Source organism: Filicampus tigris, chromosome 1, assembly GCF_054856515.1.
Source record: "Filicampus tigris isolate MCC_2025a chromosome 1, RoL_Ftig_1.0, whole genome shotgun sequence".
In the NCBI taxonomy this organism is placed as follows: Eukaryota; Metazoa; Chordata; class Actinopteri; order Syngnathiformes; family Syngnathidae; genus Filicampus; species Filicampus tigris.
The window spans coordinates 18155296-18172130 of record NC_141217.1 but is presented as its reverse complement, the minus strand read 5'-3'; the positions used below and the strand labels follow the sequence as shown (position 1 = coordinate 18172130).

Here is a 16835-nt window from a genome sequence, read left to right as displayed (position 1 = left end):
CTTGAAAAAAATATGTTTGGCTTGACTTCCCCGTTAACTTTTCCAGCGTGGATACCAGCAAAACGGTGGGCTGTACACGAGTGCAGAGTGTAACATCTGTCTGTGTAAATATCCAATGTTATAATACGGACACCAGCATCTTAAGTCATGTGTGGCCTATATATGGACAAAATATTTTTCTTCTTTAAATTTAGTGGCCGTTTCTTATATTCAGGTGCATTCAATAGTCCGGAAATTAATAATTAATTATTGATAGGATTTGTGGCGACGGTGGTCGGCTGGTTAGCACGTCCGCCTCACAGTTCAGAGGTCGTGGGTTCGATCCCGGCTCCGGCCTCCCAATGTGGAGTTTACATGTTCTCCCCGTGCCTGCGTGGGTTTTCTCCGGGTTGTCTGGTTTCCTCCCACATTCCAAAAACATGCATGGTAAGTTGATTGGACACTTTAAATTGCCCCTAGGTGTGATTGTGAGTGTGGATGTTTGTCTCTGTGTGCCCTGCGGTTGACTGGCAACCAATTGAGGGTGTGCCCCGCCTACTGCCCGAAGACAGCTGGGATAGGCTCCAGCACGCCCCGCGACCCTTGTGAGGATAAGCCGTATCGATAATGGATAATGGATAAGATTTGTTGACAACTCAATGTTTGTGGTCTCAATAGAAACCTAATGGTTTTGAATGTTCCTCACCAGTTAAAAAGCATATCTGACAATGACACTGAATGAGTTAACTAAACCAAATAAGCCTGAAATTGAAGTCTAATCCAAAATGTAAGGGTGAGTGATGGTTTTCAAGCAACCCACCTGCCGCTGACTGGAATGTGTCCCCAGTTCAGCCTCCAGGTGATGATGGGTGTTGGAACTCCAACAGCCTGACAGGTAAATGTCACAGAGGCTCCCCGGGCAACTTCAATGGATTCTTCTGGTGGGCTTGTAACAGATGGTGGAGCTGTTTAATGTAAAGGAAAAAAGAAGAACTGCTTAAACTCCATAGTTAATTTACCCACAAAGGCTGCTTGGAATTTGGTGAGACTCATAGATGAAAGACAATTCACTTTTAGTTCGGTGGAGAGGCTGTTTCACAAAAAGCTCTGTGTCTGAGCTGACCCATGTGTGTAAAGAGCATGTGGTTCACAGAGAATTAGTCATATTGTACAAAGGAGCTCAGAAATGGACTATAGAGGAAAATGAAGCAAAGCCGGAGTGCAGAATGTAGAGGACTACAGAGAAATACACAAGTGGGGTGAAGTGCGGTTGGGACTTACTGCAGCCGTATTCATCTGAGCGGTCAGGACAATCTGGCTCTTCGTCACACTGGTAGCTAGCTGGGATGCAAGTGCGGTCGCTTAGGCATTCAAACTGCTCAGGAGCACACCTATCATCCGGACCCTTGGTGGCTGTGTGATATCAAGTTGGATATTACATTGCCATTGTTAATCACAGACATTGATAATCAAAACAGTTGCACAGGTTTAAATCATGAAAGTCCTAGGTGAGCAATCAGAAGTGGACGGTTTGAAATCGGAAAAAATTACAGAAATTTAGAAGGACTTCATGCGACAACCTTTTTTTTTTTTAGTTTTTAGGCGTTACGCTCTGTTCAAGTATGTCATTGATTGGTGAAGCTGACCGTTGCAATCAGACTGAAATGTCTTTTTATTCATGAACTCATTCACTGCCAGACATTTTCAGATCCTCTTTTACCTTAACGTTTAATGAAAAAATTTGAAAAAAATATAAATAAATTCCTCGGTTTGAATGGCTGGACTGTGAAAAGACAAGTAAATTTGTCAATGGCAGTGAATGAGTTAAATCATTGCAATTAAATATTTGTGAAATGTATTTATTTACTAATTCTGAAATTTAGAACTCTGGTTGAAGACGCAACAATAAATGCTGACAGGACAAGTCTACAGACACAAGGACCCAGAGTGAAACACACTATAGTCTTGTAACTTTTCCCAATGCAAACTTCCAAATGTAAATTCATTTGGATTGCATCATTCGGAAACAAGTTCCCTCTCAAGATGCATATCAATTCAGTTTTCCACTGATGACCACATCACCCAGGATGCACGTCTGAACAGAGGCAGACGGAGACTCACGGCAGTCCAGCTCATCTGAGTTATCCTCACAGTCATTGTCTCCGTCACAACGCCAGAGCTTGAGGGCGCAACGCCCGTTTTTACACTTAAACTCATTTGGTTCACATGGTGACGGAGTTCCTGTAAAGGCAAGTGGATACGTGCCAACGCTGCTGTTAGGCGTTCTCTTGTACGTACGCGTTCGTATGACTTACCACATCGGAATTCGTCACTTCCGTCCAAGCAGTCTCTTTCCCCGTCACAGATGTAGTCTCGAGGGATACACTCTCCGCTCTGGCATTTTGCTTGATCCGCTCGACAGAATCCTGGAATGACGGGTGGCTGTGGAGGTTTCACGATGGCGGTTGTGGTGGCAGGGGCAGGGGTGGTTGCAATAGGTCTTCTTACATCTGCAACAGATCTCTGGTTAAACTTAGTAACAAGTTTCACGGTGCATGAACCACTGCATCCATCCATACACGCTGCGGCCGACCACGTTGCAACCTGCCGGCAGGTCAAGCTGAAGCAACTCACCACAATCGTTCTCATCACTCATATCACGGCAATCTGGTCGATTGTCACACAGGTATTCCAACAGGATACAAGTCCCGTCACCACACCTGTGCTCATCCGGCATGCACGGTCTGATGCCAGGGATTACTAAGAAAGATGCAGAGAGGGAGGAGGAGGGGCGGGGTGAAGGGTCAACATGCAAGCCAACACTTTCAGGACAACCAATACTCTACATCACAACTCAATACAATGAAGCAGCTAAAAGCAATAAGTTCACAGCAACACAATCAATAAATTTTAATTTGGGGAATATTCCTTCTGTATAACGCCTCTGTGTTTATTGGCTCTAAGCACCACATGTATAAAATATGCAGACGCTCCTGTATGTCTGCTCTGCAGGTGGTAAAGATTTCTACCAGGTGTCGCGGTCTGGGTAATTATAGCAACCTTGTGGCGTCATCTTTGAGAGAAATACTTGAGAATGATTGATACCTTAGAGAGACAGACTCATAAAACGCACGAAAAGTCTGTGATATTTGGCTCTCAGGTGAAATTTCAGAATTAACTTAAATGCACTTCACTAGAACTGAACTTAATTTGACCTCCTTTATACTTTTGGATGTTGTTCTCGAACAAGGAACTCAATGGCAAAATTCGGATGATTTGTTTGATCCATACAATACAATTTTGTTTATATAGCACATTTCACAAAAGCGGACTGCAACTCTTCCAGGCTCTCTGCATTTTTGTTGCAAACTGCTGATGACACTTTGTGGCACTCTAAGATCAGTGGGCATTTTTCCCTGAGAACATTCCGTTTGAAGCCTTGCAATGACGAAGTACTGTTGCTAAATTACTAGGTGTCGCCTTGGTCTCATGTCAAAATGTGAACAGCATGATGAAGAGGACTGTATAAATATCAATTCTCATTGAACCAGGAAACGCAGTGCATTCATGGAAAGTTGGTCAAATTAAGTGCACCTGTAAAGGTTATAGTGCATTTGAGGTTCATCCTGAAATTTCACCCCAAAGCTTATTCATATCACTTTTTTAAGTAGTATTGGTCAATAGATCAATAAATTGAAAGCTAGATTACGCATTCTTAATCAAAGGCATGCCATGCGGGCGATGTTCTGATTTATTTTTCTTTTTTTACTGCGCCTTTTCATTTTACATTAGTGCTCCATGAAAAACATTCTTTGGACCACGTGATAGATACACTTGCACGTGTCATCAAAGATTCTTCATAAAGCCACTACACAGCCAATCTACTGCTTCTACAGCACAGTCGGCTCATTCACCATGCAACGCACAGTACAAACCTGGCACGGCTATAGGTTCCACTGAGGGCAGAGGTCGAACTAGAAACCAAATGCAAACATTAGCGGCCCTGCCCTATACCGCTGTGGTGGACTTTAGAACAGACTCGAACTCCTTATGCGAAAGACTGCATCTAGCAGCTCCAGCATGTCGTCCTTACCTTCCCCAAGCTCTCTGAACTGAAAGCCCTCCACTGATGTGACATAGGAGGCGATGGCTCCATTCTGCACCACACTGTAGAGCACACTCCGGATCTGTTCACTGTTGCTGTTGTAGTCCGAGCCCACGTCCAGTTCCACGAATACATCAACACCGTCCTCTCTAACCACCTTCCTGTAAGAGCAAGAAAGCGCTGGTGAGACAGCATAACGCTGTATGTGGTGGACTACTGACACTGAAAAGCGCTGTAGATATTAGCGCTAAAAGATTACTCTTTACAGTTGTGAGGATTTATGAACCCAAATCACCAGTCTACTGCACACAGCTGCAGGGATTCTACTTAAGTTGGCCCAAATCTTTATTTAAAGCATTTGAATGCGTACTTAATGAGAACCACGCTGACTGTCTGGACACCTGGAATCCTGTTGTACTCTGACTCCAACTGTGGAGGGACAAAATACAAACATAAAAAGCAAAGTTTAAATAACCTACACATGCCTTATAAAGGTAACTGCGCAGCAATTGACCACAATTCAGAAATAACGAAGGCATACCGTGTCAACCACAGCTTCTGAGATCTCATTAAAGGCTGACGAGAAGATGTCCTCGAGCTCGCTGCTGTAGACGATGGAGTCGGTGAAGTTGACAAGAGCTCTGTAATAAACTAGATTCAGAGAGCGTGAATAAGAATATGTCAGCTAAACCACACTAAACTCAGCCTACAGTACGATTGCTGTCGAATAGTAGGCGGGCTTCTAGAACAACGTTTTGGAACTTATGAGCATCATTCCATGCGAGTGTAAGTGCTTAAGTCCACTAAAGTTAACATGACACTGGATGTTTCCCTTAAGAACGCTTTTGGTTAAATTTAAGCGCACAAACCGACGGGCCTGCCTGAGGCTTAAACGAGAACCACGTTCCAATTACGGAATCTATTTTCACATCTCAATTGTGGTCGGGTTTTCACTTAAATCGCTAGCTGCTGTGGAGCTACGCACGGGCACATGCTTTGGCAGTTGTGCCCTTGACCCATGCTCTCAAATATAACTGAAATTATACCATGTCTCCCTCTCTGTCAGCATCTACTGCGGGTTGTGTTGACACTCGCAAACACGCAGGTAAATAGACAGCAATATCTAAAGGCAACCCAGCAAAAATGTTTGAAATCTTCGGGTGGGCCAAAAAGAACACTTGAATAGCAGCAGCAGTACATTTTATACTAATACAGTAATTCATAATACAATATTGAAATCACACCATGAAGTGCAATGTCAGCTGCATTATTACTTTTCCCATGTGACGTGGTTATCCCATGAAGCTAAAATGGTTCAAGCCGCAGGTTGCCTTTCCCTCACATTGCTGCCAACGCTTTGTTAGGAAGAGTCTGCCAACCCTAGTTGGGCTGCCACTGTGGTTTGGGACGGAAGTCAATATTTGAACTGTTTCTTACAGCCCCATGCTACTTGCCATGCACAAAGCAAAGGGTAATGTTTGGAGTACTGCTTATATAAAGGCCTGCGGAGACTGACTTTTGTTCTACTGCCCTAGCTTTGGCTGGCTCCCTTGTTCACGGGGGAATTGTCAATGAAGAAAAGTTCTTGTTTAACTGAGAGCAAATTGAGCAGTGCCTATAAAAACTCACAGTAAAGTGAACGGCACATTTTCAAACGCTCCACCATCATCTCAGTCCCGAATAAACCCTTATTTGGGGGACTGGGGGACTACAGGCTTGTAGTTCTGACATATGTGCTCATGAAGTCCTATAAATGAATTGCATCTGAAGAGCATCGCACGATCTCTACAGGACCCCCTGGAATTATCCTACCAAGCAAACAGGTTGGTGGACGATGGAGTCAACATGATGCTGCAGATTATCCTAGAAGAGGTTGATGGTATGTTTTCAGCAGAGGATGTACTTTCTGTAGCTGCTGAGGAAGCATGGCCTGCAAAAGGAGCTGTTGAGGCAGTTCTATGCAGCAGTCAGTGAATCAGTTCTCTATTTATCCATCAAAGTCTGATTTGTGCTGCTACAAAGAAGGACAAAATAGGACTGCGACGAACACCGCCACCCACTCTTGTGCACAAGAACTAAGACAAGGGCAGGTTTAAAGCGAAATGCGAATGTTCAATGCCGGCCCACTAGTTGAAACATGGCATTCTGATTAATGTTGCGTTTGTGGAATACGAGTTAAGCAGCTAAATCTACCCATTTTTAGCCATCTCAGGGGGTGTCCATTGTGTCACTTCTGTTGACCGAAAATGACATCACAGATTCTCAGGTCTCAGATAATGACCAATCAGGGCTCAGCTTCAGAAAACAGGTGAGCTGTGATTGGTCGTTACCTGAGCCCTGAGCAACTGTGATGTCATTTTCAGCCGACAGAAGTGACAAAATTGACGCCCCTAGAGATGGCTAAAAATGGGTGGATTAAGTCTTATGTCACAAAAGCAGAAGATATTCCAACAGCTTCTTTTCCGTTGCCATTAACTGCTTAAACAGTTGACGCATAAGTTCACAGTGACACTTTGCCAGTTTATATAGCTTGTTGTTGCTCTGTCACTCTGCATCATTTATAGAGTCCATCCAGTATGACATTTTTAGGGCCGATGCCGATACTGATACAAAATGTTATCCAATATATCAGCCAATAGCCAATATATTGGTCATATTCTGAAATAATGAAATGAGAACACTGATATATGCAGGATGCATACTGCCATGTACATGAACACAAATTATATTAAGCATTACTAAATTCACAAAAGGAATAAACAATGGTGGACATGGGATTGTATAAATTGAATTAAGTTGAATAAATATTCGTTAAGATGACAAACTTTAAAACACTGTATAATGGTCTTGTTAGATAATGGTGGACTTGGGAATTACCAATTGGATATGCTCTCTACAACTTGCGTGAAAAAGAAATAGAATGCTCTCCTTGACCTGCCCGTGTTTCCGCAAGGATGTGATTATCATGAGGCACTAAAGTGTAGTGAAATCATTTTTAACCAAGTGTGTGAAAGGGACTGCCCAGGCACTCGGGCAGCGTGTTGCACAGACACAGTGTGACAAAATGTCTGTGCAGCAAAAAAAATGTAATACATCAGTTACATATTGACTAATGTTGATTTATTGACGATACGCTGGAATCTGACCGATTAATTTGCCTGTCGATTTCTTTTTCTTTGTTTAGTTTGTCAAAGTTGGTAGTCGGAAGCGGAAGCCACTTTAAGATGATAGTCGGACCGGCCTATAGACGATTACTGTTTGGTCCGGCCGGACAAAATGGCAGATAAACGGACGGCGGAAGGGTACCCTGGCTGTAGGGGGAAGGCGATAAACAGAATGTAGTAAAATTCCCAGCTCTGTTAAAGACTCTTTGTACATGTAGTATGACCTACATGTTTAAATTTATGTTGCTAAAGTGTTGCCACACTACTAGAGTGACTCCATAAACTGATAACTTCAGGCTTGAGTGCAGCCAGGCAGGGTGCGGGAGCTCATGATGTGCACACTGTTACTGTTGAACTGAAAGTGAATAATTGTTGAATTGGCTGAATGTGGAAACAGAAGACAGGCAACATCAAAGTTCCCCATCAAAGCGCTTCATTTGACCCGCATCTAATCGCATCAATTGAGTGGGTACTTGCCGCCAGGTCAGCGCCCTGCTTACTCTGAGGTTGCTGCGTTCATGCTATGGCCTATCCAGTATGGTACTGCCGCCGCCTGAGATCTTTTGATGACAGTGCTCCTAACAAGCAAGACCAATTCTCCTTTATGTCAATCACAGGTTTGTGTGGAGGAAATCCCCTAAAGCAGCACTACTATCACGGATGATGAGTTTTAGTGCAAACATAGATTAAAAAAAAAATAAGCGTCTGGAAAAAATACATTTTGCACTCTTGATTCCAAAATGTATTTGGCTATTAAACCTGCTCAGCAGAACTGTGGCTGCATTGTGCCTTGGGCCCCCGTCGGCGCAGAGAAGCCAACACCAAAAACAAAGACTTGATTGAGTGATGAGGCTGGCCTGGCCTTTAAAGCCCAGCCGTATTGGGCTTGACCTTCAGCCCCCAAGGCAATGCCTACGGCAATGGCCCAGAACCAGCCAAACCAGAGGAGGATAGAAGTCAGGATCACATTCAAAATCATTTTTTAAAAATCACTTGTTTTTATATTTATTTCATGCAGTAAAGTAAAAAGGGTTTTATTCAGTTTTTCCATATATAAGTGACTTTTTGTAAGAGTGGTAAGGTAGCCCTTCGTCCCCTATTTGTATTTGGTAAACTATACATGTTTCCATCACTCTCATAAGCAGGTCAATATGAAATTTGAACAGTCTATTTCTCTTTCCCAGTTTGAGTGAGTTAAGCATTCTGAAAGTTACAGAATGGATGTTTTCACATAACATATGTTTTATTGTAGTTTATCTTTAAAACATTTCATATTTTGAATCGGTAATATCAAAATCAGATTATGTGAAATACTTACATAGTGATAAATTTCTCAGCCATATCGTCCGTCACTAATGCAATGTACTTTTGGTACCAGAATTACAAAAGTAGTTCTTGAGTACTTAAGCGGGCAGGTTCCAATTCTAAATGAACAACTCATATATATGTAAGATTGGCTTTAGCCATGTCAGATTTCTTCTCTTCTTTCTCACTTCTGGTTTTATTTTTCTGTCAGCTGCACATTTATCATGTCATCTATGTGTGTGATCGAGGTACCAGAAACTGACACTTGACTCTGACAAATGTCATGTTACACTATAAAACAGCTCTTTCATATGAACAGAATTGAACTCTAAAACGCGGTTCTGGCGTTGACTGTTCCAATTATGGAATCCCACAATAGACGTTTGTGCTGTCATCCAGTTGTCAGTATTACTGTACAGAACATGCTTATCATCTTTCCTCTGTCATTGAAAAACACTGCGAGACACTGGAAAAACAGTCACTCAACACAATCATGGCATGTTGAAGAGGAGCCTTGGAATGTTTTCTGAGAGTGCCTTTAGAGAAGTACAAAATTAAGCAGAGCAGGTAGTAGGAAAGATTGTCTTAGGATACCACACAAAAAGGAGTAAATGACATCTGGAGGACTTACTGTAGGCTGGCTCGACTGCGCTCTTTATGTTCACCACATAGGAAGAGTCCAACCAGTACTCTATAGTAAGTAATGTGAGGTGAGAAGCAAAGGAGCAAGAAACACGAGGAGAAAACGTGGCGCACATAGAGGGAACCAACCAATGTCAAGGGTCATACAACAAAAGCGACAAAGAGAAGGATGGCGTTAGCCAAGCAGGGGCGGAGAGGTTAAGACATCAGAGGAGTTAGACAGTGAATGGTTGAAAGTAAGAAGAAAAAGAATTGAAAGTTATCATTAGAAGTTGAAAAAATACACAGAGAAAGGTTTCATGACTTAAAGGGGAAGTCAACCCAAACATATTTTTTTCAAGAATATGTTCTATGCAAGCTCACTATTTGAAACAAGGCATTCTGGTAAATTTTGAGTTAATAATCACCCGCTTTTAGCCATCTCTGGGGGCGTCCATTTTGTCACTTCTGTCGACTAAAAATGACATCACAGTTGCTCAGGGCTCAGGTAAGGACCAATCACGGCTGACTTGTTCTCTGAAGCTGAGCCATGATTGGTCGTTACCTGAGCCTCGAGTAGTTGTGATGTCATTTTCAGTCGACATAAATGACAAAATGGCTGCCCCCCCCCTGAGATGGCTAAAAGCGGGTGGATTTTGCTGCTTAACTCATATTCCACAAACGCAATATTAATCAGAATGCTGTGTTCCAACTAGTGGGCCTGCTGGGAACATATTCTTGAAAAAAATACATGTGGGTCTATTTCCCTTTAAGTACATGAAACACAATACATGACTTGAACACATGCAAAATAACATAAATCTGTCAGGCAAAAGTATGTCACTGACAAAAAAACAACCTAACCTTTTGAGTACGTTATGGTTATTTTAAGGTCAGGTCAGATCAACTAAAATGCATAAGGTTCTTGCTTTTCTCTGACTTACATTATAACATGTACAGTTTATACATAGCATTTGGATACCATGAAGTTGATGTGTGTAAATGTGTCTGGTGGAGAGGTGGTAACAAATCTTTATTGGTTTGATATTTGGCCTCATCATGGAAAAGTAAACTCTTTAATAAGACATGCAGGTCAAAAACCCAATTCAGTAAAGTCAGGTCACTTGCTTGTCTATCCTACATGTCAATGCACCTGATTGGTTTGCATCATGCCAGGATGGCAAAGGATGCTGGGTGCTTGGTATGAGTTGTTGAATGAATTAAATCTATTTGGAGGCAAATGGGGAAGTCTGGTGACTTCAAGCCATCAAGGACACAAGGACCAGAGGGCTTCCTCTTAAAGAAGACAACTCTTTGGTCCAACAGCAAAGAGGATATCCTACAAAGCAAACAAACTGCTCAGTGCCCTTCACATTTCTGTTGTCTGAGACGCACCCGCACTGATACTGGGAGGAGCTGCTTCCTGTTTTGCCTCGCTACATGGAAATCACCGAGCCCACTACAATCATCACTTTGCAAAAAAGTTCAGCCCTACTTGTACTGGCACCAGTGCCCGTGTCACTTGTGATTTATGGTGACTCATTTTCCACCGCTCTGGATGGAGTTATAGCTTATGGCATGAAATGTCAGATGATGAGGCTGCTGTAGAAGACAGCTTTATAAAAGGATTCTTTGTGCAAAAGTTTACTCTTCAAGTCAAACCCAGATTTTGTATGAATCCACTCTTATAAACTGTAACACACAACTGGCCCTTCACCTCACAATCAAGTGATTGTTGCGGATCCAGCTGTTTTCAAGCCAAATGTGGCTTCGGTTACTGATTCTGTACAGTACCGTTCAGGAAAAAGTTAGTGTAAAGCCTGTTTCAGTATTAATCTGACTTTTAACTAATAATGTTTACTGGGATAAAACGTGTAAACTTTTTTTTTTTATAAATGTAAAAATAAAGAGTTGAAATCCAGCCAGGAAACATTTGACATAAAACATGCCCTTCTCTATTTGAAGTCTCTAATGCTCAGCCAGGCTAATTAAATCCGAAGGAGTATTCGCTGCTTTCAAGGTTGAAGCTCTGCTCTGATCCTGGTCAGGATGGGTACAAGTCCAGAGAGAAGAAGGTCATGGCTTCACATTACTTGCATATTACTCTCTGCCTTGCTTTTAGACTCATCATCGTTATTTTGACTGAGTCAGTCCTACTAGAAACTCGGGGATCAATATTGTTGGAGAAATTAGGAAAACTTTACTTGAGATGACTAGTATCATCCATTGTGCGAAGGAAGGAATATATCTCACGTGGGTGAACAAGGCTCCAGAAAAAATAATATTTACAGGGTTGAAGTATTTGCCAGTCACATGACCACAGTGAACATAAGCGCAGATCTGAAACTGAAGCGGACACTCCCTCCAATGTCTTCCTAGCCTACAGGAATGACTTGAAGTAAAAGTGACCTTGACAACCAACATTTATTCAGGTCATCTTTGCATTTTAAGGAAATTCCTTGAGCCTTGACGCATTCCTTGAGTTGCAAGATGGACACGCACACACAACCAATCATGTTCTTTTTCACGGCTGCCACTTGGAGACATATCCCCAAGAGAGGAATTATGTTCCTGATATGCACACTCCAGTTCCTGGCCAGGAAACTACTGATCATCTGGGAGATTTAAACAAATAAACTCTTCTAAATTGTAAAACCGAAAATGATGATATGCAGGATTCTAATACTCATATAGAATTTGCTTTGTTGGTTTAACACACATATTCAATCTGTTCTCCTCTCCAAGATGCTGGCATGATTATTAAGATAAAGATTATAAAGATAAGCAATCAAACATAATCACCGCTGGGCCATAAACTGCCAGAGGCAAAAGCACGGCAGTGACACAGTGTCTTTCAATGAAACACTTCATCTCTGTCCTTAGGAGGAGAGGCTCAGGTCAGTTCTCCAAGGCAACACTTTTGTGTTTGGAACAATAGTGGCTCATCAAAGGGTTTAGTTCCATAATGTGGTCCTTCTTCAGGAGTCATCAACCTAAATGTTGAGCCTACTGTAATGCTACAAAAATCAAACAACTGTTTAGCAAAGAGGAGGGTAGCATTTTAACAGTAACATATGGCATGTTCTACTGCCACAAACAAAACGTAATTGTCGGATAATGATCTTAAGTCTCTTCAGTACTCTCGCTTTTTCCGCCCCCTTTTTGTCTTTAGCTCGTATGAGCCCCTTGAGGGTCCACTGCGGCCAAATAAACAAAGAGCTTGAAAATAACCACAGCTGCCAGCGCTCATCTCTCTGCATAATGACCCAACAGGCATAGAGCAAACTCATATTTCAACAAGTGTAACTAGAAAACTGCGGCTGTCGACAGTGTGTTGTCTCCAACATGGAATCATGAGCCTCTTACATGACCATCCAAGCCAGATTTTTTTCCCGCCCTTTTCCCATTTTGACTGATAGGCCTCAGATGCTGCAGATAGTGTGAAAGTTGATGTTGATTAGGAGTATGGTATATTAAGTTTACTGGCAGTTGAAATGTAACTTGCAGAGCTAGCAAAACGGTATTAAGAAATAGTACAACGTAGTAATGAAAATTGTGACCAACAACCAGACACTTAAATATGATACATTTGGACTCAACAACCTCAAAAACTATTGCTGTACGACGTTTTCATTTGATCTGATCTTTATCTCGAACAATAAATAAGAAATGATTTCATCCATCCATTATCTGAACCACTTATCCTCATGAGTCAAAAATAAAAGGGTGAGTACTGACACACACCCTTTGTTATTTTATCTTATGTCATTTTACATTCTTCTTCTTCAACCCTGGCCCAGGCCTGACTCAGGGTGGTGGACACCCTTTCCATGTAAAACCATTCATGGGTACAACAGTTGGACAGGCTTTAGGGCCCAGCAGGATCACCACCTTTCACTGTAGTGCAATGTTTCTATTGACAAAAATGTGTTCAAAAGACATAATCCCAAATGATGAGGTGTTGTCTCTATTGTCTTGGAAGATTATTTTTCTAATTCGCACGATAATGGAAACATCAGTTGGAAGAACGTAACCTAAGCAGCCCCACACCCTTTTATGAATGGTAATCTTTGTTTCATCTGTTTCTAAATAAAGTAGCTGAGATCTCAGGTGCAGTAGGAATTGGCTGTGAAAAAAAAAATCTATCGCAGGAGATAAAACAGGTTTTGTCTATAAGAAATAGCTTCAGGGACCAGGGTGCAGCGTTCAAGATGAACATTTTGAAGGACATGGAACTCCACCTCTGTATCTCTGGGAATACCACCGAGTGTGGAAATAGGACAACAATGGCGAAACGGTGTACTCCAGATGGTCACTACTTCTGTCAGGGATGTTGGAATTGGGAATTCCACACCACACAAGTGAATAACACAACAGGAAACGAGGTATAATGAGAACAACAGTGTCACCGTGATCTTGCATGAATGTGGTAGAACGGATAGGAAGTCTTGCGCCTGAGCTGCCAACAGGACAGAGACACTCAAAGCTTTCGGCATTCAACACAGGAAACCAAATTTCCTTCCTACCAATGTTCTCTGATCTATATATGGCATTTGCCTGCCTCATCCAAATCATAGCATCATGGTCAACTAGAATGTAGAAAGTCAAGGGTCCATGTTTAATAGATGGAATTTTATAGAAAAAGCAAAATGATGTGACCTGGAGAGCTAACAGATCGGATTAAAATTTCAGAAATGAATTTGTGACAAAGTTATATGAATCTACTGTGTTATTTAGTGCTAAAAAAAAAAAAAAAAAAAAAAAAAACACACAAAGGGGCTGCAAAGGGCACTAGAGGCAATGGAACGGGACACGAATGCTCCGGCCAGCCACAGCAGCATATTTTTTGGGTTTGTCTGCCTTTGAAGATCTTACTGTGCTGCCATCGCGACTGCTGGGTAACAGGATGAAAGCGGAGATGTTGATATCTCTGAGACAAAGCTAAAGCGTCTTGTTATGACCTGACTAGCGGCTTGAAGCAGGATGTGAGCACGTCATGGCACACATGCACTGATACACACTATTGAAGTCACATATGTGGGAACTATAATGGGAGTGGTCCCCCCCCCACACACAACATGTCATTTTCTGCTCTCTTACTTGTGCTCTCTGAGACTGGAGGCCATGGGGTACTTCCGTCATCCTCACCACTGGGTAGATCTATGGAGACAGACACAAAACAATGTCTTTGCCTATTAAAAACATGGCCAGTTTTCAGATGAGCACAGAAAGCAAAACCCACCTCCGGAAGCTTCATCAGCAACGAAGTCCTCATCGTCGTCCAGTAAGCTCGGCAAAGCCTGGACATCCTTCTGCTCCACTAAGTCATCTGGCAAAGGGACCTCTCCCCACACCTTGGAGGCCTGTGTCACCTGAAGCAAACACAGAAAGATTTATAGAGGTTGAAGTCTTCTAAGAGCAAGGTTCCACCCAGTGATATGCGTGGACCGTGGAAGGGTGGAGGGAAAAAAAACAAAGGCTGCGGAAGGAAACAAAGCATTGTGACATGTTTGCTTTCAGCATTTATTATCTCTTTGAGGGCTTTTCAAGAGTTCACGTGCAAATAAAAGTTCATGACCTGCTCTTATTTTTGCACTTACATCTTGGGTATACATCTATGACCCATATATGGCTACTTGCAAACAAGCAAGGGAGTGAGAAAGGGATTGGAAGGACTGCATGGCTCAAATCAATACAAACGTGCTTTGAACTTTCTTTGTTCCCTGAGGTGAACATAACTACCGATACATGTCTTTATTCACAACCAGTGGCTCACCCCAAAATCAGGAAGACGATCCAAAGGTCAACTTGGTTCGTCTGTCATTTAAAAACTATTTTGTTTTAATATTAACAGTAACTCCTGACAGTTTGAAAAAGACTGAAAAGAAACGTCTAGGGACATTGCAGTCGTCCTTGCCAAGGTCAATGAATAAAAGGTCTTGTCCCTTGTATCTATCAGATGTATCTACGCGATTTCAGTGAGGAGACTCAAAGTGAGCCAGACGTTCTGGTATCTGATCATCTTGATGGAGCTGCTTGGGTGCCATTGCTTTTCCCGAACTGCTCAGACGCAGGCTTACAAGTGTCGATGCGACTCTGGCAGGATGACAACGTTGGCATTTACAGCTGGCATGGCCCGCCAGTTCCTATTTCCACCCAACTCTGTCATGCTAGTTTTCCCCTTTAAATGGCTCCAGATAATAAATAACTACATCCATCCCCTCCAAATCCTCTCTCCCCTGACTGAACACCCTTACAACAACAATCCCGGGCCATTTTCAAAAGGAAACCGCTGACTAAACAAATTCCTTTCAGTGGTGCCAACCAGTCAACCATCAGTATGATCTTCTCGTACATCCCGCTCCTTTGGACTAGGGTATCATCTCATCTGGTTACGCCAAGTGGCACCTGGGTGAAAATCTCTCTAAATGTGCAGAAGCCCCTGTAATTCTAATACTATTTGCATCTGGTTCAGAATTCTGGTTGAGATTTTGTGTTTTCGCCAGGTCTCTGCAATCAACAAAAAATTGCCTTACCACACGGGAGGGAATGATGTACTCACCAATGATTTTGACACTGCGAGCTTGGGTAATGATTAATGCAAAGGTCTACCAGTTTGATAGACTAAACTTTTCAGGCTGCTTCAGGTTCAACTACATGACAATTGCAAGTTTTCTTACCGTTGAAGTAAATAATTATTGATTGAACTGATGATTCACTCAATGGTTTGGCCCATCAAATGTTCATCTTTCTTTTACAAAGTACAAGACGTTTGCAAATGTCTTCAAACTAAACAGAAAAGATCGTTGGTCTGTTTTCTTAACGGACAACATAAATTAGAGAATATTTACTGTAGAGAGCAAACAAAAATGCAAGATTCTAAGATTCTCAAAAACACTAAAGTCCAAAAACAAAAATTATCTGAGAAACTAAACAAAGAAAAAGGACCGACTGGAAAAAGAACAGCAACTTGCTGTGACTCAGGTAAAGGACAAAGGACAAACGACAATGAAGGACTGAAAGAAAGCAGGGAACTAAATACAGACAAATTGACGAGACAACAAGAAACACCTGGACAAGACACAAAGGGTTCAAGGGAGCTGATTGGCTAACACTAGGGACTGGGATGACAAGCACAGGTGGACCCAATAACCTAACTAGACAGACAGACAAAAGAACACAAGGAAAACATGAAACTAAATACTAAACCAAAACCAAAATCAACCAAGACAAATCATGACAGATTGGGAGTATTAACACAATATAAAAGGATCTGGGACATGGTCGACCAATGTTATCAGCAAGTAAAATAAGTTCGACTAACACATGCTTAATTTACATTCAAATTATGAATGTAATGGACTCACCGTGGCCATAGACCATAGATGATTAGACGGAAAAATGCGCTTCCGCTTTCCCGTCTGTTGTTTATCGCCTACAAAAAGGGTGTCCGTCATAGACGGATAGACGGACCGGCCCGCTGGCTAGGAGGAATCTTCATCTTCAGGCATAAAAAAATCATGTTGCATCACATTCAATGACCTGATCACCTACTAACCATGTGACAACAAGGACGACTACGGGTTTTGCTGAATAAACGGAATACATGATTTTCTATATGCATGTGAGACGGACCAAACTTGTATTTTAGATCTGCAGTT

At 42.1% G+C, this 16835-nt stretch overlaps 1 protein-coding gene across 10 annotated transcripts in view; it reads right to left on the bottom strand.

Moving 5' to 3' along the window:
• The window catches only part of hspg2 (heparan sulfate proteoglycan 2), a 93176-nt gene that overhangs the window by 53158 nt on the left and 23183 nt on the right, over positions 1-16835 (bottom strand). For all 10 annotated transcript variants that reach the window (XR_015085723.1, XR_015085725.1, XM_086023708.1 and 7 more), the window contains exons 2-11: positions 14417-14546; positions 14275-14334; positions 4626-4735; positions 4455-4513; positions 4073-4245; positions 2614-2739; positions 2295-2489; positions 2101-2220; positions 1261-1392; positions 800-944 (exon numbers count right to left, since the gene is read on the bottom strand). Coding sequence is in view for 8 of the 10 variants with exons in the window: in XM_086023708.1 (XP_085879834.1) it covers positions 800-944; positions 1261-1392; positions 2101-2220; positions 2295-2489; positions 2614-2739; positions 4073-4245; positions 4455-4513; positions 4626-4735; positions 14275-14334; positions 14417-14546 (1250 nt within the window). In the remaining 2 variants the exon portion in view is untranslated. The remainder of the gene's footprint in view (positions 1-799; positions 945-1260; positions 1393-2100; positions 2221-2294; positions 2490-2613; positions 2740-4072; positions 4246-4454; positions 4514-4625; positions 4736-14274; positions 14335-14416; positions 14547-16835) is intronic.